This window comes from Epinephelus fuscoguttatus, linkage group LG17 (assembly GCF_011397635.1).
Source record: "Epinephelus fuscoguttatus linkage group LG17, E.fuscoguttatus.final_Chr_v1".
Lineage (NCBI taxonomy): Eukaryota > Metazoa > Chordata > Actinopteri > Perciformes > Serranidae > Epinephelus > Epinephelus fuscoguttatus.
Window position 1 is genome coordinate 11,671,323 of NC_064768.1, and position 23,104 is coordinate 11,694,426.

At 39.7% G+C, this 23,104-nt stretch overlaps 2 protein-coding genes across 2 annotated transcripts in view; both read left to right on the plus strand.

Annotated features, from left to right (window-relative positions):
- Nucleotides 1–23,104, plus strand: part of LOC125904445 (uncharacterized) — a 69,615-nt gene that overhangs the window by 23,972 nt on the left and 22,539 nt on the right. The window contains exon 10 of the mRNA XM_049601839.1: nt 18,681–18,743. Within this exon, the coding sequence (XP_049457796.1) occupies nt 18,681–18,743 (63 nt within the window). The remainder of the gene's footprint in view (nt 1–18,680; nt 18,744–23,104) is intronic.
- LOC125904456 (major histocompatibility complex class I-related gene protein-like) lies at nt 15,201–17,962 on the plus strand. Its single transcript, XM_049601853.1, has 4 exons — nt 15,201–15,587; nt 16,582–16,729; nt 16,914–17,177; nt 17,670–17,962. Exons 2-4 carry the CDS (start codon nt 16,681–16,683, stop codon nt 17,960–17,962), a joined length of 606 nt encoding a protein of 201 aa, XP_049457810.1. The 5' UTR covers nt 15,201–15,587; nt 16,582–16,680.

Below are 23,104 nucleotides of genomic sequence, written 5' to 3' on the forward strand. Positions count from 1 at the left end.
CATTAAACCTCATTATTAATTAACTGAGGAAAGTTTTATTAATGAGTGCTGTGTTTTCATTATTTTGCACCGGCCCACACACCCTAAAAATATTAAAGTGGAAAGTAACTTGTACTGAGTAATTTGTTAACCATGTACTTTTACTTGAGTAGGTCTCTCCAATGGTAATTTTCACTTTTACTTGAGTCATTTTTTATGGGAGTAATTGTATTTTTACTCAAGTATAGATTTTCATTACTCTACCCACCACTGCTGAAATCTCTTAATAGTGAAGAGATGATTCATACAGCTAACTGTGTGTTGAACAAATACATTTTAACTGTATGAGTACAGACGACACTTTTTCATGGGCTATAATGATGTTTAGCCCAATCTCCATCACAGGGCAGTGCACTGACATTTGCACGCACTCATATGGCATTTAAGGAACAACTCACTAATATTGTACTCTAGTACATGCGAGCTAATTGTTTCTATTCACTCATATGTAAAGAACATTCTAAGCTGAACACAGGAGCATGTGATTTCCTGTCAACTGTGGTTAACACTGCCTTCCTGTTGATGGTAACACACCAACCATGAAATGTGTAGTGACAAAATGTCTAAAAAGATGTACCCCTTATATCAGGAGTGTCAAACATACGGCCTGTGGGCCAGAACCAGCCCGCCAAAGGGTCCAATCCAGCCCTGGGTGACTTTGCACACCCCATGTTGATGCATATGCAAAGGCTTAGAGGTTCAGGAGCAATTCAAACAGTGAGCAGATACGTCATGTAAAACACTGCCTTAGAAGCTGTTCCACTCTGACAGCTCTCTGAAATAATAAGTAGGCTACTTTCTGTGGTCATATTTAAAGATTTTGAACATTGTGCAAAATATTGTCAACCAGCAGCTTCAGAACAAAGGAACCTGTATCAGACTTCTTTCTTAGAACAATATTAGTGGAACCCTGCTGCTGAGGCACTGACAAAATTTAAGATTGTAAGGCAGGGGATGACTGAACCTGCTTTGTCAATAGCTTCCACTTTAGTAGAAAAAATATGAAAAAAAGTCACATGTAACGAAGGCTGAATGTGGATGGAAACCAATCACACAAGATTAATAAACACGCAACAGGAAATGTTTTCTTTTTTTTTCACAGTGTATCACTCCCTGATACTGTTCTACACTGGATCGGTGAGAGTCCCAAACTTCCCAGAGTTTGTTGCTGTTGTAATGGTTGATGGAGTTGAGGTGATTTACTGTGACAGCAACACTACAATAGCAGAACCCAAACAGGACTGGATGAAAAAACTACTGAAAGATGATGTAAAACACATGGACTGGTACAATGATGAGTGTCGTCATAGTCACAGCTTCTTCAGTACCACCATTGAGACTCTGATGCAGCAATTTAACCAAACTGGAGGTATATTTACATTTCACTTTTACCCACTGAAACATTTTTACCCTAGCTTGTTATGCAGCAAAGTAATGTGACATGTCAGAATAAATCAGATACAAAATTAAAAAGTTGGTTATGTATGTATTTCAAATCACTGTTTTAGTCTCTGTTTCAGTTGTTAGTTGACTGCAGACTCTGTCTCTGTTGCTCAGGTGTTCATACTTTCCAGCGGATGTTTGGCTGTGAATTTGATAATGAGACTGGAGAGGTTTATGGTTTTAATCAGTATGGTTATGATGGAGAAGACTTCATAGCACTTCACCTGAAGACAGAGACATGGATCGCTCCTAAACCACAGGCTGTCCCCACCAAACACAAGTGGGACAATGACAAAACAGGATTAGCAGCCATTAAAACCTATCTCACCCAACAGTGTCCTGACCAGCTGAAGAAGTATGTGGACTATGGGAGGAGCTCTCTGCTGAGAAAAGGTAGAATCACATGACCCAATGTAGTTTTATGACACAGTGTGTCCTGATGTAATTTAGCATTGCAGCAAATATGAAGTAAGACACACTGTATATCTGTGTCTCTGCAGACCTTCCCACAGCGTCTCTCCTCCAGAAGTCTCCCTCCTCTCCAGTCAGCTGCCACGCTACAGGTTTCTACCCAAACAGAGCCATGATGTTCTGGAGGAAAGATGGAGAGGAGATTCATGAGAACGTGGACCATGGAGAGATCCTCCCCAACCACGATGGATCCTTCCAGATGAGTGTTGACCTGAACGTTTCATCAGTCCCACCTGAAGACTGGGAGAAGTACGACTGTGTGTTTCATCTCTCTGGTGTGAAGGAGGACATCGTCACCAAACTGGATGAAGCAGTGATCAGGACAAACAGAGGTAAGGCTTCAATCAGAAGTGATGACGATAGGAAATGCATGTTTAGTTTACTTCACCTCTAATGCTGTGCATGCGCTCTGTTTTTGCTGAGTTGATGCAACCATATGCCCCTTGTTTCAATATAGCATCTTCAGTTTAGGTTTCTCTGTTACATGTTGAAGATCCAAAGTCATCTATACAGCTGGCCACCATATGATCGTCCCCCAGGTAACCACAGTGAGGGAGCTGCTTCATTTTGAGCAGCAATCCCCTTTAGCGTATTTAACTGTTAACCTTAGCCCGAACTGTTAGCACCACCAGCTGTGTTGACACTGCTAAAAGCACTAACAGAGCTAACAGTAGTTATCAATGCTAAAGGGGTTTTGGGTGTACTCACCATGGCAGCCTTCGGGGTGACCAGGTGAATGGGCCAGATGTTTCCACAGCAACACTGTTGGGCTAGGAGGGCGTTACAAGCAGTTATCACCAGATGAGTAGCGCCACTAGGCTAACATTAGCTTCCACCAGATCACCGGCGGTGCGCAATGCAGTAAACTGAGGAGTAGAAAAATTCACCTTTTGACCAACATACATACCTGGTCAAAAATATTCTTGGCGGTTAACCAGTTAACAAATTAACTGTTAATCAGTTCAGATCTTTGGTTTTCTATCCCCCGAAAGGGGCATGACCTTGATGATGTTTTTGGGCCTTTTTGTTGTTGATGATGTTTAATAAGTAAGTAAAGTAAGCAAGCCCTAGCAGATGATCTGCTAATACCTGGAAAGTGTCTGTTTCATGATGTATGTCTGTATCGTCAATAGGTCTACACAATTTAAACTATTTAAATACAGCCATGGAAATAGGGTAAAATATTATAAAAACACTCAGAAATGTTTTGAAAATTAATTGGTAAAAATGTGTGGGAACCCTTCTCATCACTTGGTAGATAATGTGGTCTGTAATTGGTCGTGACATCATTAACACAGACACTTATCGGCTTTTTAACATAAAAATCAAAACATAGTCTGTACCTGGCCCGGTCAAAAAAGACACTTGTGTGCCAAACCACCTGGTCGCCTGCCCCATCAAGAACCAGACTGCAATGCTTTTTGAGTTCAAACAATGCAAGTGAATCTAGAGTGTAAATGTTCTGTTGTTTCAGGAGAGTCCCATGTTGGTGCTATAATTATCAGAGCTGTTGGAGTACTGCTTCTGCTGGCACTTGTCTACGCTGGATGCTTTATCTGTAAAAGGAAACATAATGGTGAGGAACAAAAATTTTACTTCACTCTTTAAATACCTGTGATAGTTTTAAATAAATGTTTTTATTAAGTAATCAGTACAGTAGCCCCTGATGGTCAAAACAAGACATGTCAGAAAACACAACATTACAGAAAACACAAGGACATTGCTTTATATTGTGATTTGTGGAATGTTTTGTTTTTTTGAAATGTGGCTGTGTTTTGTGACATGTTTTACTTATCAAAATTTTGTTGTGTTTTTTTAAATGTTGCCATTTTGTTAAATGTTGTTGTTGTTTAGTGAAATTTCATTTTGTTTTCTGATATATCATGCATTGTTTTCTGAAATGTAATTTTGACCCTGAGGGCCACTATAGCTCAGGGTTTAATTTAAATCCTTTAAAAAAAATTGAAATATTGACAATAATTTTCTCTCATCTGGATTTCAGGGTACCAACCTACTAACATTCAAATGGACCAAAGCTCACTTTGAAAGGTGTCCATCCACAAAGGACTGACAGGACTACTGGTTCTGCTCAGGGGAGAAAAAAATATCAATAACTTTATTTGTACAATTATTTTGTGAGACGAGGGTAAAAAGGGTTAACACTTACAAAAATTTGCTATGCCTTTTAGCTACGCTCAGGTTATGGGTAAGGGACGTGACAAAGTGTCAGTATTTGGCGCCCTAGGGATGAGAAAGGGCTGCATCATCAGGGCAAAGTTTTTATTTGTCCACTACTTAGGTTTATGACAGAATATATGCACAGCAAAGTGTGCTAAATAGCTGTAATTGTGTTTTTGTGTTTAGTGATAATTAGCATGCTAACAAGCGAGACTAAGATGGCAAACATGGTTAACATTAGCCCCTTTTCCAACGCAGGATCTTTTCTCATTTATGCGGAATTTTGAAAAACCTCTGCGCGTTTCCACAGAAATTACCCGGGTAAAAAAAACTTTTAACCGGTGAACAACTTGATCACTCAAAAATGACTCAAGTTGACGGCAGCTACACTCGTTACTGTAAGTGACATTAACCCTTAGCGAGTAAGAAACCAATACATGAGTACAGAGCAAGCATGAACATCTAAACATGTAGACAGCAATATTCAATATGCTCTGTCCACACTCCACAGTCTCTCATCCACCGGCACTAATGTTACGTCTTACACAAGGACAGCACGATAGTTCAGCTGATTGTGAATTGTTACTAATAAGCTCAAATGACAGCTGTCTGCAGGGCTGCCCCTGACCAAATTGGGGCCCTAAGCGAAATTTTATTTGGAGGCCCCCATCCCAAATGTATCATAGGTACAAAATGACCGTACAACAACTTGCCATTTAACTTGACAACATTTACTGGCAATAACAAATGTACTGTAGATACAGTAGTTTGGCTGTATGAGTCAAATAAAATAAAAAATTCAACCTGAAATAAATAAATATTAAATAAAAATAACTTCAGACTGAAATAAATAAATAAACAAATCTGAGTCACAAATAGCCATCAATTACTCATCAAAAGAAAGTAACTTCCACCACCTCAATCCCCCACCCTTGATTAAACACTGAAAATAAAATAAAAGAGGGAGACAGGTTTTTCCTATTTAATCTTATTTTGTTATATTTCTCCCTCTCTCCTCTCTGGAGGCGTCCGATCTCCCTCAGCCCTCCGCCTCTCCCACCTTAATTAAACACTGAAAACAGAAATAAAATACAGAGACATTCTTTTCTATTTTCATCTTATTTAGCTATATTTCTCCCTCTCCTCTCTCTGGGAGCATCCAACCTCCTGGCCCCGCACATACCCCCGAGGCTCGGGTCTCCCCCTCCGTGGAGCCAGCCCGCCGTCCCAACCCCGCACATACTCCTGAGGCCCTTTTGGACGACATGTCGACAACTCTTCACCTGCTGCAGCTCTGCAAGTGCCTGCCAGCGCACCCCTCTGATTGTTCAGATGTGGAGTGCTGTCAATCATTGCAGCGACGCATGGGCGATCAGGTCTCTTCTCTCCTTCCTCGAGCTGATTCTACGCGCGCCTCACGGTAGCGCATGTGCGCATCCATTGCGCATATGTGCAAATGCGTCCCCTCGCGCAAAATGTGGCCCCCCATGAAACCACAGCCGTTTCCAATTCGGTGTCTGAGACAACACATCTCCTCCGAAGGTTGTGCTCCATGCAGAATCTCCTGACGCTCATTATGGAACACTGCGTGGCCCCTTCATGCTGTAAAATGTCACTGATTTCTGTGTGTCTTGCCACTCTCAAAAAGATCACAGATCAGGTCTGCATAAGACTGGAGTGCGGCCATAACTAGGCTACAAGTAGTTGAAAATGGAGCGCTGCTCTGCGAAGTTCAAAAGCTCTTTCGCAGATCTCCCTGCATTCCCCGAATTTGTCCAAATATCACAATAACAAAACAAAGAAATTAAAAACTTCATTTTCACATTCTTCTGTTTTAATAAAACAAAACAACAACTACAAAACATGTGATTTCTGTTTTGTTTTAGAAAAACGAAAGAACAAAGGGTACACGGATTCATTTGGCCATGTCTACTTAAAAATCTGAAATTCCTCCATACTGAGAGAAACTGGTTACCAAAGTAGAAGACACTGCCAGAACATTTTCTGATCTTCAGCTGTTCATTTTTTTTCCACCTGTTCAAGCAGGTTTGTTCTCGTGATGAGGAATCTAAGTTGGCAGCTGAAGTTGGCAGTGACAGATACATTGTGTTGAAAGTGCATCATTACTTAGAGATGGAAGTTTTGCAAGACATTAATGCCAGACTTGCCTGAGACGTTCATTTCTTGCTGAACTTAATATATGAAAGTGTTTCCTCTTACAGTCTATGAGGAAGTAAGATCAAAACTTGAAGCAGGTTTTATTGTTTGTTTTTTTACAAGGAAAGCTGTGAGACTGAGATGAAGTTTAAAAAACGCACACCAGTACAAGAAATTAAACAGCTTTTGTTTGTGTGTAGTTGAGTGTAGCTACAGTTATTATCCACCTTTGTCTGTGCAGCTGTCACAGTGCACAAGAAGAAATTTGCTGACATACAAATGACCCAGAATTTTATAATCTACTGTTCTGGGATCATTAAGAGAATATTTGAAGAAATCAGGTTCTAAGTACTTATGAACTTATAATGATAATATACTCACCAGATACTTGTTTCAGCCAAGTATTCCGCTCAACCCAACAATAAACTCATCAAAATCAGTGACAACAAATTTGTATTCACTGATTTTGATGAGTTTATTGTTGGGTTGATAACGTACTTTTTTCGAGTACCAGTCTCTTACACTTGTGATCAGTCATGATGTGAAGATTTCTCTGTAAATAGTTTTCTAATAAGTAATAAATGTATGAACTTCTGATCGACCCATATCAATTTCAGGCTTAAAATAACAACTTCTGGTTAGGTCCCACTCACTTTCAGTTTGAGGTGAGTTCTCCTGTTAACAGGTACTGTGTGTCAAATATAGATATGATAAGGAAGGATTTATTTTTAATAACTAAAACACAGCCACAAATCTTTGATCCACGTCATTCATAACTAGACTTTGAAAAGTATTTATTTTGTTTGGAGGCTACAGCACAACAAAGTAGGAAATAACAAAATTTGTCATATTGTAGCGAGGCAGTAACTTATTAAAGGAACATTTCATTGAAGCCGTTTTTTAACCACACTCATGCCATAGAACCACAGCAAAACACACCTCAAAGATTTTCAGATGGGTTTAAACACCTGAACTGTGTCTACACCACCAGAACTGATTTTCTCTCAAAATAAGCTTCCCTGAAAGGAGCAGCACCTTAACACTGGCCCAGGTAACATACAGTGCTATACAGCAACATTCTCTGAACATTCTCAAATATTACTGAAACACACATTTATTTATATATGAATTCTGCCCTCTGCTCCTTTTGCGGAAAATGGTCTGTGACCCTGTCATACCAACTGCACACACACAACACAACTACAGCTTTGTGATTCAACGAAAGAGCTGCTGAAAGAGACTGACTCTGTGTTAACTCTTATTATTCTGCTCTGTCACATTATTAAATAACACAAAAAAACAACTTGATCGTTTCACTCTTTATTTATTCACTTCTGCCGCCACACTTTCCTATGAAAGACAGTTTTAAGAAGGGATTTTAAAAGGTGCTAATGGTGTAGCATGTCTGATCTCAATAGGCAGAGTGTTCCACAGTTTGGGGGTCTGACAGCAGAGGCCCGGTCGCCATTGGTCATGAGCTGAGATCATGGAACAACCAGCAGACCTGCATCCACTGACCTAAGAGAACGTCCAGGCACGTACGGGGTCAATACATCCTTAATGTAATTTTTATCACATTATTATGTAGTATCAGGTGGAAATGTTCTCATACTTAATTATGTCCTTCTAGTTTACACTGACCACGATATTTTGTAATTTATTCCCCTTTGTTCTGTGCCGATCACAAGTGCAACTGCAAAACGTTTAAAGTCAGAGTCATATGTTGATCCTCATTTAATACTAGCTCTGACACAGTGTACTGACAGAGTGATCTTCATGGGAGTAAAACAAGTTTACCAACTTCTGTATCATCCATCCATTTGTCATCAGAACAGAGACACTCCCACCTCCCTACACAAGGAAAAAACACAGAAAACTAAACAACTTAATCAGCTCAGTCCTTTACCCCTACTTCTTTATAAAAACAAGATGAAAACGTTACTGTTGTTGCTTCTCTTCTGTCACATTGTATCTCCAGGTAAGATTACATTTTTCATCTTTGATTCACTTTCCACACAGCTCTGTATTTTGCTCCTGGGCAGCTCCAGGACACGCCTGCAGATTAGCTTCTCTAACTACAATTTGAAAAGTTTTTTTTCTTTTCTTTTTTTTTTTTTACAGAATCACACTGAATACATCATATCCGTGATGAGTGTGATGATTATAATGATGTGTGTATATTTATACTGAATGTATAAACCTTGTTTGCCCTGCAGTGAAACACTTGCTGGAGTTTTTCATCACTGTGTCTTCTGGAGTTCCAAACTCCAGAAGCTGCTGCTGTTGCTGCTGGAGTGGTTGATGGCATTCTCATAGGTTACTGTGACAGCAACAACAAGATAGAAACAAACCAGGACTGGATGAAAAAAATATTTGGAAACTTTCCTCAGCACAGGGAGCTGTACTTTCAGCAATGTACTGAGGTTCAGCCTTACATCCTTAAAGCCACAATTAACAATTTCAAGCAGCGCTTTAACCAAACTGGAGGTAGGCTTTATTATTCTTGTTTGTTGATTTTTATGCCTTAAAATACTCCTGCTTATGTGGCTGAATTACTTCACCCGTATTCTTTAGCCTGCTCTCTTTGATCGAATATGCTAAATTTGCTGTCTGTTCCTTGCACCCGCCTGAAGACGTGGTGATTGAACCTTTGAGGCCAAAGCACCTACATTTGGAATGCTCTACTTGCATCCTATGTACATCGTGAAATTGCCCTTAAAAAGGATTTTGTGATCTTCGTCTGTGAAAAGCACTATATAAATAAATTAATTATATAATAAATTATTTTTTCACTTAAAATATTTTGAATACAACATATTCTTATATGACCATGTAAATATGCATACATTACAGGTATCTGCAAGGTATTTAGAGCTGGGACTGTATCTGAGACTGCAGGCGTCAAACAGATGTCACTGTTGATAAGAGACTTTAATGTGCACAGAATGCAAGAGGACATACTCACTTTGTTTACTGCCACTGGCAGTCAGGGATTCATAGAGCAATAGCTACCATTGTGACTTTTAAACTGTGAAATAAAAGTTGAGTTTCATCAGTCATATAAAAAAAAAACTGCTATTATTGTCTGCTCTTGAATCATTAGAGCACCACAAAATTGGGAGGATCATACAATATATTTAAACCATCTTTCCTCTGAATATATCATCTGTTCATCATGGTTAATTACAGTCTTTGTCTCTCAGGTATTCACATTTTACAGAGTATGAGTGGCTGTGAGTGGGACGATGAGACTGGAGAGGTTAATGGTTTTAATCAGGTTGGTTATGATGGAGAAGACTTCCTGTCATTGGACCTGAAGACAGAGACATGGATTGCTCCTAAACCACAGGCTGTCATCATCAAACGGAAATGGGATGTTAATAAAGCTGACCTTAAAAACCTTAAGCATTTACTCACTCAGATTTTACCTGAGTGGCTGAAGATGTGACCTTTGGCAAGAGCGCCCTGCAGAGAACAGGTAGGATCACATGACCCGATGTTGTTTCATGGACACAAGTTTATACAGTCTACTCAGACTGAACTGTAATTGTATTATCACTCCAATCAGTCTGTCTGTCAGTTTTTCTTTTTGGCCGTTTTCTGTGGCAGTAACATTTGTATAGCCCTCTCCAATCAGTAGAGACTGATTTTTGCATGCTCTGCAACTTTCCAACAAAGCTAAAACCACCCCCTTTTCCCTCTCTTACTCCCTTTCCCTCCATTGTCTCTATCCCTCTCTCTGCAGCCCTTCCCTCAGTGTCTCTCCTCCAGAAGTCTCCCTCCTCTCCAGTCAGCTGCCATGCTACAGGTTTCTACCCAAACAGAGCCATGATGTTCTGGAGGAAAGATGGAGAGGAGATTCATGAGGACGTGGACCATGGAGAGATCCTCCCCAACCACGATGGATCCTTCCAGATGAGCAGTGACCTGAACGTTTCATCAGTCCCACCTGAAGACTGGAGGAGGTACGACTGTGTGTTTCATCTCTCTGGTGTGAAGGACGACATCGTCACCAAACTGGACAAAGCAGTGATCAGGACCAACTGGGGTAAGACTGGAAACAGATGTGATGGAAATGGAAAAACACACCTGTTTATTTTGTGTGTTTGTTTTTTGTTTTGTTTGTCCACTATAGTTAAATCATAAAGATGTTATACCCAGAAGTATTTGATACCAATTCTAATCATCTCCATCTAGTAGTTGAGACAAAGTGTGAATGTGTGTTGTGGTTCCAGTTTCTCCCTCACAGATTCCTGCTGATGCCGTTATTGGAATTGTTGTAGGACTGCTGCTGCTGACACTCTGCATCACTGGACTCTTCATCTGGAAGAGAAACAACCATGGTGAGCGAAGACATTTTCACTCTATTTGATTCAATATGTTGGTTTAACTCCAGGATAATAACCGTCAAAAACCATTAACTGCTCAAAATACCATGTGCATATGCTGACACAAAAAAATAGTATAATTCATTAGTTTTACTGCCAACAGAACACATTAGAGATAACAAGTCAACATATGACAAGTGTTAATTTGTTTCCTCACAAATAAAGCTGTTTCTTTTCTTTTCTTTAACATATAATACTGTAATCTCTCATCTGTATTTCAGGATTCAGACCTGCAAACAGTAAGTTTTCCTTTATTTGTTTTATCGATGGAAATTTTATGTATCTGCTAATATGTGCTTGTGAACATTAGTGATCAACCATTAATGTCCAGTCTGTTTGTCTGTTTTATTTAATTAGACATTTGTGTTAAACTGTCATAATTAGCATATGAGTTCTTGAGTTATTGCCAAAAACATGTTTTGTGAGGTCACAGTGACCTTGACCTTTGACCACCAAATTCTAATCAGCTCATTGCCAAGTGGACGTTTGTGTCAAATTTGAAGAATTTCCCAAAGGTATTCTTGAGATTTCGTGTACACAAGAATGAGAGGGACAAAAGGTCACAGTGACCTTTAACCACCAAATTATAATCAATTCATCCTTTAGCCTGAGTAGATATTTGTGCAAAATCTAAAGAAATTCTCTAAAGGCTACACTTAAGTACAGTCCAGAAACTGATATATGACTAAAATATATTTATCTATTTTATTACATTTTATTTCATTTATTTATTTTTGCTTTTTCCATATTGAATGTCAAAAATGTCTCAAATACCTTTCAGTTATTGAACCATTTATACATTTGTCTTGACAGGCTCCCAGTGAGGATTAGAAAATAACTCCACTGAAGTTACTGTGGATGTGAAGTTTCTGCAGACTCATTTGGAACACTTTTTGGTCTTCAACCTTATTTGGTTTATATTATTAAACATTTAGCCAGTCATCTGTCTTTGTTGGTGAACAGTATGAAGTTCAGCCCTTTGGCTGTCACATCATGAACCTCTGTTTGGCGTTTCCATTGTTGAAACGCTCTGAAATTTCTTAGTGCTTGTATATAAATCAAAGAATGACTTAGACCCTTAGACCCAACATATCAATGAGCTGGACAAACAAATCCTCCGCACACTGACGTAGCCTTTACTATACTTTATTTGAGGGAACAACGCGCTTCGCGTTCAGCGTCATCAGGTTCACCTCAGAGGTGAATCTGATGACGCTGAACGCAAAGCGCGTTGTTCCCTCAAATAAAGTATAGTAAAACGGAAATGGAAAGGTCGGTTAGCTCCTATATTAGGAAGTGGTTGGGTGCTCCTAGGTGCCTAAGTCGTGTTGCATTGTATGGAAAAGGGATACTTCAGCTGCCAGAGGACGTGACACTCAAGGTCGGCAGTTCAGGAGGCAGAGGCAGCTCTTAGGCATGCAGAGATTGTAGGTAATGTTCAGTTTGGCCAGGGAGGCCTGGGGCTTGGCTCATGCAAACCGGTATGGAATAAAGCAGGTCTCAAAGATAAAAGAAAGCTGGTCGTGGAACAGATACGTAGACAGGAGGAGATATTAAGGGGTGCAAAGGTAGTGGCCCAGGCTAAACAGGGACAGTGGTTGAATTGGGAAAGTGTAGAGAAGAGGAAGCTTAGTTGGAGGGACCTGTGGAGTATGGAGGAGAATTGTATTAGATTCCTGGTAGGGGCTACATACGATGTGTTACCAACCCCCCAGAACCTAAAACTGTGGGTAAATGGGGACCCATTATGCCCATTTTGTTCACGTACTGCAACCTTAAGGCATATTTTGTCAGGCTGTAAAGTTAGCTTGTCACAAGGCCGATATACATGGCAACATAACCAGGTGTTGAAATGTTTAGCTGCAGGCATCGAAGGGAAACAAAGACAGGTGAATTCAGAAGGTGTTAAGAATAGAAGTTTAGCGATTCAGTTTGTCTGTGAGGGAGAGAAACACAGAAGAGATAAGTTAGTGAGGAGGCAAGGGTGTGGCCGCCTAGAAGGTGCTTGTGATTGGGAAATGCAAGTAGATTTAAGGGGAAAGCTTGTTGTTCCCCAGGAAATAGTTTGTACCAAGCAGAGGCCTGACATAGTGTTGTGGTCAATGAGTCAACGGATAGTTTATTTCATTGAGCTGACAGTTCCTTGGGAAGACTCAGTGGAAGAAGCCTATGAAAGAAAAAAGCTTAGATATGCAGACTTAGGAGCAGATTTGTCCAGTGGAAGTGGGGTGTAGGGGATTCATAGCAAGATCAGCTGTCTCGCTCCTGGGGGAACTCGGAGTGCGGGGACAGAGTTTGAGGAAGACAGTGAAGGAAATGTCAGATGAAGCAGGTAGAGCAAGCCAATGGATATATAAGAGAAGAAATAATGTCAGTTGGGGGCTAGCAGGGGGAACTACTAAGCAGGGTACATAACTCCTTGAGATCAGGTGGAGAGATCCACCAATCAGTCCTCTCAGGAGGAAGTCCAGGAAGAGGAAGGTTATTTAAGTGTGGGAGTGGCCTATTTGAATCCCTTTTGTTTGAGACCATGCTGCAAGGTGAGTGTGTTTGCTGATCCTGTGAGTTATCTATCTCCTTTAACTTTAGCTTATATTGGAGTTGTGCTATGTAGCGTGTGAAATAGAGTATGGTGAATGTGCGAGGAAAGGTAATATCAGCATTGCTTCTACCTGGAGCTCGCATGTACGGAGCCTGGGTTTGGTTGAAGGTGGCAGTGCTGTTTGGGCTGAAAAAGCCATGTGTAAGTAAGGTAAAGGAGGTTGTTGGGTTGGTGTGGGGAGCAGTGAGACCTGGCATTAGGGGAGTGTCTCTGGGACGCCAGAGATCACTGTCTAGCCTCCTGGAGGTGTCGTGGGACCAACTAGATGAAACACTGGTGAAAGGAGGTTCCCACCTGATGACCCCAAAGACATGTTAGTTATCACTGCTCACTGGTCTGTATAGTTAAGCCTTGCCATAATAGCTTATCATAGGGCATAGGAGGTTATTCACTGAGTGCTGATCCTTTCTCTAGAGCACAAACTTCTTGTGTTTATTTAAATTTTGTGTTTGCTATTGTTTTGGTTGTTTTCTTTCTCTCTGGTTCTTTTTTTCTCTCTCTCTGTCTGTGTGTGTGTGTGTGTGTGTGTGTGTGTGTGTGTGTGTGTGTTTTGCATCCTTCCTGTTGATATGGACAGGATTTACAGTTTCCTCTCATGAACTAATTAAAGCCTGATCAAATGTTTTTTATTTGGATTTTTTTTCTTGAATAATGAGCACTACACACACTTCACACATACATAGGACTAGGAGGACTAGAGGACTTCACACACGTTTCAAAGTTAAAAGAAAGAAAGAAAGAAAGAAAGAAAAAGGTGCATTTCAGTAACTTTCCACTAGAGGGCAACAACAACTTTAAAATGTCATTCCTTTATTCCTCTGTGTTGATAAACTGGTTTCCAAAGCTGAGCTACACTGCCAGAACATTTTCTGGGTTCACCTGTTACAACAAGTTTATTCTTGTGATGAATCCAAGTTCCATACGGTGTACGGCCAAGACAACTGAAGTTTGCAGTGACAAACATACTGTGTTGAATATATATCATAACTTAACATAGAGATTAAAGTTTAGCAAGAGGTGAACACTAGAAATGTGAAGATTAGACTTTGGCTGTGTCAGAAATCAATCACTACTCACTACATAGTCTGCTTTATAGTGAGTTCACATTTTGTGGTGCTATCTGAATGTATAGTGGGAATAACTATACCCTATATAGTGGACTTAAAGTATCCCACAATGCACCGTAAAAAGTAGTCTGCAACCGATGGTCACTCACCGAGCATTGTCCCATCATATATCACATCATGCACTGCACTAAAGGAACGGGTGGACCATATGGGACGAACACTGAGACAGACGAGGGAAGAGAGAGCAACTCGATTACAACCTGTGTACATGTGTAACTTACAATGACATGTTGAAGTTTGTTTCACCAGTTTTTCTTTGCTATGTAATAAACTGTCAATTTAATGTGTAGCCATCGGCTCACAAAGAGGTAAGAATAAATTGACAGTTGATCTTTTCAAATACTTAACAGTTACTGTCCAGAGTTGGGCTAATAACTCTAGCTAATGTTAGCAAGCTGAGTCGCCGACAGCTCTTATTTGTGCCATAATGGCATAATGCATAACATTATAAATTAGATTCACAAGTTACTGCATGACTGACAGCTAAAATGAAATTCAACACAACAAAAGTAAAACGCAAAATTACTTACATTAATGGCACAGGTTACAACTGCAGTGGTCACTGTCGTCTTGTCTGTCTGCCAGTGTAACCTTATCAGTATATTTAATGTGAGCAGAACAGTGCATCTTTTAACACAATCGGCCACAAATTACTTTGTAACGTTATTTATCAACTTAAGGGAAAATCAATCAGTATAATTGAATGTTTTTATCACAAATATGCATGTCAGTATTTGTTATGGATACTTTACCTGCCACCATTGATATAAAATATCATAAAATTGTGCAACAGCGATGACGTAATTAATGGCACCAAGAAAATGACCTGAGTAATTTTCGAAAGTGTTTTTAATGTTACAGGTGAGCACACTATATAGTCCTCTACATTGAACTCCCTACATAGTGAGTAGGGAGTAGTGAATGAAAAAATGATTTTGGACACAGCCATCAACCATCCCTCTTCCTTGTATTTCTTAGAGTTGTGTCCCATGTTCCCTGTGACATGTTGCTATAGTGTGGAGGACAGAACAAAACCAGGTCCCGCCATGACAGCCAGAATGTGGGGCAGCTGGAGCCGGTGAAATGATCTCTCCTGGCTTCCCTACAATCAAGATGGCAGTGAAGATTACTAAAAGTGGGAGCTAAATGATCTCGTAACTTCAATGAATCATAACATATCTGGTATGAAATTAATCTGCAGATGTTCTCACTCAAAATCAGACCAAACTTTTCTATTGATGTCAGTTTCTGAGCCACAATGGGACAAAAAACAATTTCACCACCATTCAGTCTGTGCCCAGTGCTTGGATTCTCCCTCATGCTCATGACACTGACCGGTTATTAAGAGGAGAGAGGAGTCAGCAGTCAATGTGAATCATCACAACCACGAAAGGTCCTGAAGCATACAGTCAAAAATGTGGACACAAAATAGGAGGCTGATTGGACCAGTAGTTTGCAGGATTAGCTGTGGACAGACGGATACACACACTCATATACTGTAAGCACAAACTCATTTACACACGACCAAATGCATCATAATAAGCCTTAGAGCTTGTTGTGTTACCCTGATCTTTTCTTTTGTGTAAGCACAAGTTGGTGTTCTTTTTACAAGATTGTAGTTGTCTAATAAAATCAGTCAATCAGGACTGACATCATAACCAGACTGACAAAGCAGTGACCAGGAACACCTGAAGAAAAACTGAGATTAGAAATGACTAAACTGAGAAACACACATTTGATAATTATGCTGAATGGTGCCATTATTAGGCTTTCTTGTCAGTTTATCTTTTGTATTGTTAATGATTTTAAGATCAGTACTGAATTAATTAAATCACCTTTCAATCTCCTTTGATCATAAACTGAGATTGGAAGATCAGGTGGAAGTGTTCCCAAAGTTATAATTATGTCCTTCTAGTTTACACTGATCACCATATTTCTTAATTATTTCCCTTTGTTCTTATCTCACAAATGTGCCAATCACAAAGTTCAACTGCAAAACTTTCAAAACTGTCAAAGTGATACATTTTCTGAAGCACCAGTGACACTTAAAGCTTTGGATGTCAAAGTCACATGTTATTCTACATTTGATACTAGCTCCGACAAAACGTACTGACACAGTGATCTAAATTAGTAAAACAAGTTTCCCAACTTCTTTATCATCCATCCATCTCTCTAGAACAGAGACACTCCCACCTCCTTACACCGGGAAAAAACTCAGAAAACTACACAGCTGAATCAGCTCAGTCCTGTGCCCACACGTCTTTATGAAAACAAGATGAAAAACTTACTTTTGTTGCTTCTCTTCTGTCACATTGCATCTCCAGGTAAGATCACATTTTTCATCTTTGCTTCACTTTCCACACAGCTTTGTATTTTGTTCCTGGGCAGCTCCAGGACACACCTGCAGTTTAGTTTCCCTTTTACCTAATAAGATTGTATGTTTTGAATGGATCATACTAAATACCTCATGTTAGTAAGTGTTAAGATGATGACGTGTGTATATTGCAGTGAAACACTCCTTGAAGTTTTTCTTAACTGCATCTTCTGGAGTCCCAAACTTCCCAGAGTTTATGGGTGCAGCAGTGGTTAATGAACTTCTGGTGGCTTACTGCAACACAAGCAGCATAGAACCAAAACAGGACTGGGCGAAAATATTATTAGAAAATTTTCCTCAGCACATGGAGCGGTACACTCAAGAATGTACTGAGGTCCAGCCATACTTCTTAAAAGCCACTATTCATGGTTTAAAGCAGCGCTTCAACCAAACTGGAGGTAGGCTACATTATTTATGTTTGTTGTATTTCATTTTTTCCTGCTTAAATGTTTTGCATCCTCGTTTGATGTTTGGCAAACAGATAAAACTTTTGTCATGAACATGTACATTTGTTCATGTGCATACATTACAGGTTTCTGCGAGGTATTTAGAGCTGGGACTGTATCTGAGACTGCATGTGTCAAACGTGTCACTGTTTATATAACAGTTTGATGTGCACAGAAACCAAGAAGACATACTCACTTTGTTTACTGCCATTGGCAGTCAGGGATTCATAAAGCAATGGCTACCATTGTAACTTTTAAATTGACAAATAGACATTAGGTTTCATCTCTGATATAAAGAAAAGCTGTACAGATTTTCTGCTCTTGAATCATGAGCGTACCGCAAGACTGGGAGAAAAGCAGTGCATTACACAAAATATTTAAGATCATCTTTCCACTGGAGATATCATCTGTTCATCACGGTTAATTACAATCTTTGTCTCTCAGGTATTCACATTTTACAGAAGATGAGTGGCTGTGAATGGGACGATGAGACTGGAGAGGTTAATGCTTTTATGCTGTACGGTTATGATGGAGAAGACTTCATGTCATTCGACCTGAAGACATTGACATGGGTCACTCCGAAACCACAGGCTGTCATCACCAAACTGAGATGGGATGCCGAGAAAGTTATGAAAAAAATCATAGAGATTTACCTCACTAACAATTGCCCTTATTGGCTGAAGAAATATGTCTCCTATGGCAAGAGCTCTCTGCTGAGAACAGGTAGGATCACATGACCTGATGTAGTTTCATGGACACAACAACATTGATAGTCTGCTCAGACTGAACTGCCATTGTGTTATCACTCTAATCAGTCTGATATTACTTTCTGTTTGTTTTTTTCTGTAGCAGTAAGATTTGCTTTAGCTCTCACCAACCAGTAGAGACAAACAATTTTGGTTACTCTGACATTTATTTCCTGTGGTAGCCAGTGCACACTTAGCATGAGTTAAGTAAGTTTACAGAATTTCAGTGTTTCTATTGAATATTGACACTGGTCACTGTGCTTTACTGTACACTTAAAAAATGCCTGATCCTTTCTAACTGACTAAAATGAGTTTCTTCAGAGGTGGTGTAGTTCCTAAAGTGCTATATCATAGGCAACTGTACTTGCTTGAGTTTCTTGAAGATGTTTCGCCTCTCATCCAAGAGGCCCCTTCATTCTGAGGAAGAGAGAACTGAAGGGGCCTCTTGGATGAGAGGTGAAACATCTTCAAGAAACTCAAGCAAGTCCAGTTGCCTACAATATAGCACTTAAGATTACCATGACCTGGATGACTGAGAATCTTCACTGACATGATGTAGTTCCCTTCTCTGTCTCAATACAGATGATGTGAAAGTTGTGCAGCAAATGAGTTGTTATGTAGTACTGTCCAGACCAGAAAGAAATGTTGTTTAATTTTTTTTTAACTTAACCACTGTTTTGAGTCCATAAATGTCTCATGCTGTCCCCAGACCTTCCCTCAGTGTCTCTCCTCCAGAAGTCTCCCTCCTCTCCAGTCAGCTGCCACGCTACAGGTTTCTACCCAAACAGAGCCATGATGTTCTGGAGGAAAGATGGAGAGGAGATTCATGAGAACGTGGACCATGGAGAGATCCTCCCCAACCATGATGGATCCTTCCAGATGAGCAGTGACCAGAACCTTTCATCAGTCCCACCTGAAGACTGGGAGAAGTACGACTGTGTGTTTCATCTCTCTGGTGTGAAGGAGGACATCGTCACCAAACTGGACAAAGCAGTGATCAGGACCAACTGGGGTAAGACTGGAATCATGTTGAAAAAACAGATGTGAGAGGATCGTGATTAGTGGATTAGCAAGGAATGTTGAGTCTAAAGCCAGAGTTTTCCTTCCCATGACCGTGGCTCTTTTTTAAGGTGGCAGTGCTGTTTGGGCTGAGAAAGTCATGCGTAAGTAAGGTAAAAGAGGTTTTTGGGTTGGTGTGGGGAGCAGTGAGACCTGGCATTAGGGGAGTGTCTCTGGGACGCCAGAGATCACTGTCTAGCCTCCTAGAGGTGTCGTGGGACCAACTGGATGAAACACTGGTGAAAGGAGGTTCCCACCTGATGACCCCAAAGACATGTTAGTTATCACTGCTCACTGGTCTGTATAGTTAAGTCTTGCCATAATAGCTTATCATAGGGCTTAGGAGGTTATTCACTGAGTGCTGATCCTTTCTCTAGAGCACAAACTTCTTGTGTTTATTTGAATTAAAGGATCAAAAGCAGGATCTTCTTGTAACTTTCTAGAAAACCCACAACACTTTACAACCTGTGACATGCTAGGACCTGTAACACATACAGACTTTCAACTTAACATTCTAGAACCCTGCCATTTTAGAACTGCTGTACATTAAAGACTTTATGTTCTACAATTGTACCTTACTATTCTATGGCTTCATAATTCTAGAACCACAACATTCTAGAATGCATAAGACTTTAGTATCTGTGAGGAGCTAGAAACATTCATTTCAGAGTTGATACCTAAAAAAGACTTTGCTTTGAGTAGTAGCTGCACCCAATTGTCCCCATTCCATTAACCTGGTTAGATCGTCATGGTAACTTATGCTGTATGGCTAACCTGGTCAGGACCAGTCTTTGGTCTGAGTTTTGGATTGAAATCAGCTAAAAAGCAGCTTTCATAGCTCCTTTGAGTTGCATCACTCTATAAACAGTCTCAAGTCTATGAGGGACACGGATTCTGAGCTCAGTGAACATACTGTCAATGCATTTTGTCCAATTTATTTAGACCTAGAGTTACATAAATGCCACCAAAGTACAGTACAGTACAGTAACAGAAAAAGTTGATCACCACCTTTGTGCCAGCCGTTATCGCTGACTGATGCTTTTGGGTTTGCTGAACCAACTAACACAAAGAGAGCCTGGCTTTGTCGAACTTACTTTGTGGTACAGCCGTGTGTCTGTTTGATTTTGAATTGTTTGTCAACTAAAGCTATCATAACTACAGAGGTAATGGCCAAAGGCATTTGTTATTAATTCTAATATATAGAGTTGTTTGGATACTGGCTCTGATTTTTTTAAATCTTAATCCTTAATCTTGGGGTAACAGGATAAATATTGTTGACAACATTTGTCTTCTTTTCATAGGTTTGGCCATTATTTATATCTGTTCTGATAACATTGTGCTCATCCACTGCAAACTACATATATTCGTCTGTGAACGTTCTGTTGTGGTTCCAGTTTCTCCCTCACAGTTTCCTGCTGGCGCTGTTATTGGAGTTGTTGTAGGACTGCTGCTGCTGACACTCTGCATCACTGGACTATTCATCTGGAGAAGGAACAATCATGGTAAGTGACGCCATTTTTACCCCACTGTTTGATTTAACAGGTTCAACTCAAGGATAATATGTCAAAAAACATTATAACAGCTCTAAACACCATGTAGGTATACACAGTGGTGCACTTGAAATTTGAGCTGAGCACTTCACTTTCAGCTCTACCTGCATCGGTGCATGTGACCTGTTACACCTGCCAACTTTCACATTGAAAGTGAGACTCACACAATTGATACTTTTCACATGCTCTCACGACACATGTCGATTTTCTCACACACTGAAAAACAAATGTAGAAACTAATAACAAACAAAGATAAAGGCTCAGACAGAAAAGACATTACCTTCTGTAATTTCTGTCAGATCTGGCCCTGACTGTGGCTGAAGTGCAGATAAAGAAGGACAAATATGCCACATGGTGCGACTAAAAACTTTTGGGGGGCAGGTTAAAAGAATTTGGTGCATGTAATTTTAAAAGTTTTATGCACCGCTGCACGTATGCAGAAGAAGCCCTGTTTGTTTTACTCTTTGTACAAAATTGCAAGGTGGCACAGAATTCACAGGGATTGGCTGAATTTCAATAATTGTTGCAATCACAACATTGTGAAATCCTGGAGGGACTGACTGACTGTGACATTTATGGAAGAATTCTTTAAAACATGCAAAGTGTTACTTTATTTCCTTACATAAAATCTCTTTCTTTTCTTTAACATTTCATACTGTAATCTCTCATCTGTATTTTAGGATTCAGACCCGCAAACAATACATTTTCCTTCTTGAAAAATACAATTTATTTCTTTTATTATTACGAATTCAGTGTGTCTATCATGTGCTTGTAAACATTTGTAATCAACAATTAATGTCCAGTCCTGTAGCACATATGATTACTGAAAATTTGAAATTAAATTTCACTTAACTGTCTTATTCTAACTTTAGACTTTTCATCACTGTTGGTTGTCCATTTATTGATTTGTCTTGACAGGCTCCCAGTGAAGATTAGAAGAGGACTCCAATGAAGTTACTTTGGCATCTACAGAGTGTATGTATGTATATATATATATATATATATATATGTATATATATATATATATATATATATATATATATATATATATATATATATATATATATACACATGTTTACACTGCTCAAAAGTTTAAGGGAACACTTTGTGGCCACAGCTTAACACCAAGACAGTTAAACTTCAGGAATATCAATCTGTCTATTTAGGAAGCACAAGTAATTGTGAATCAGTTTCACCTGTTTTGGTGCAAATCAAGGGACAACAGGTGGAATGGAGAGGCAAAAGTGAGACAACCCCCAAAAAGGGAATGATTTTACATGTGTTGGCCACATACTGCTCTCTCCTTATCCTTCCTGACTGATTCTTCTCTAGTTTTGTGTGAGGTCAAAAGAGGGTTTGCTGTGTCTCCCAGCACAGTCTCAAGAGCATGGGAAAGATACCAGGAGACTGGCCATTACAAAAGGAGAGTTGGACAGGGCTGTAGAAGGGCATCAACCCAGCAGCAGGACAGGTATCTGCTCCTTTGTGCGAGAGGACCAGGAGGAGCACCGCCAGAGCCCTACAAAATGACCTTCTCAGCATGATGTGAATGATGTCTTTCGTATTTACTAAAAAAGAAAAGAAAAACACAGGACAGATTTTGAAAAAAAGGATCAATAAGTATATCCATTATTCAGTGATTTGATTTTTTTTTTTTTTTGAATAATGAGCACTATACACACTACGGAGGACAAAAGGAGCTCACACACGTTTCAAGGTTTTAAAAAGTGTATTTCAGTAACTTTCCACTAGAGGGCAACAACAACTTTAAAATGTGATTCCTTTATTCCTCTGTGTTGACAGAAACTGTTAGGCAAAGTGTGACGCACTGACAGAACATTTTCTGTTCATTTTTCCAACTTTTGTTGTCCAACAAGTTTGTTCTTGTGATGAATTTAATTTCTAAAGTACAACCAGGACAGCTGAAGTTTGCAGTGGCAGATATATTGTGTTTAGAATGCATCATTACTGAGAAACATAGAGGTTAAATTATAGCATGAAATGAACATCTGACTCCCCTTAGATGTTCTTTTTTTTTTTTTTGTTTAACTTATTATTTGAAAGTGTTTCTTCTTACAATCTATGGGAAAGTAAGATGTGAATCAAAAGTCGAAGCAGGTCAAGTTGTTTGTTGTTGTTTTTGTTTTGTTTGTTTTATTTACAAGAAAAGCTGTGAGACTGAGATGGAGTTAAGACATGAGTACAATAAACAAAAACAGCTTTTGTTTATGTGTATGTGCCCCCAGCGATATATATTGTGATCTATATTTATTTTTAAGGATTATTGCATTATTTTCCACCAGCTGACTTCAGTAGCTCTACTTGGTGAGAATTAATCATTAAATTATTAGGCTGATATTGCTTATTTCGGCCCCGCGCATCAGGAGCCGAGTTCAGCCTGATGCACGCGAGCGCACACACACACACACACACACACACACACACACACACACACACACACGTGCACACACACACACACAGGTGAGCACACTAGAGCGCGGCTCGGGTCGCATTTTCCTGACTG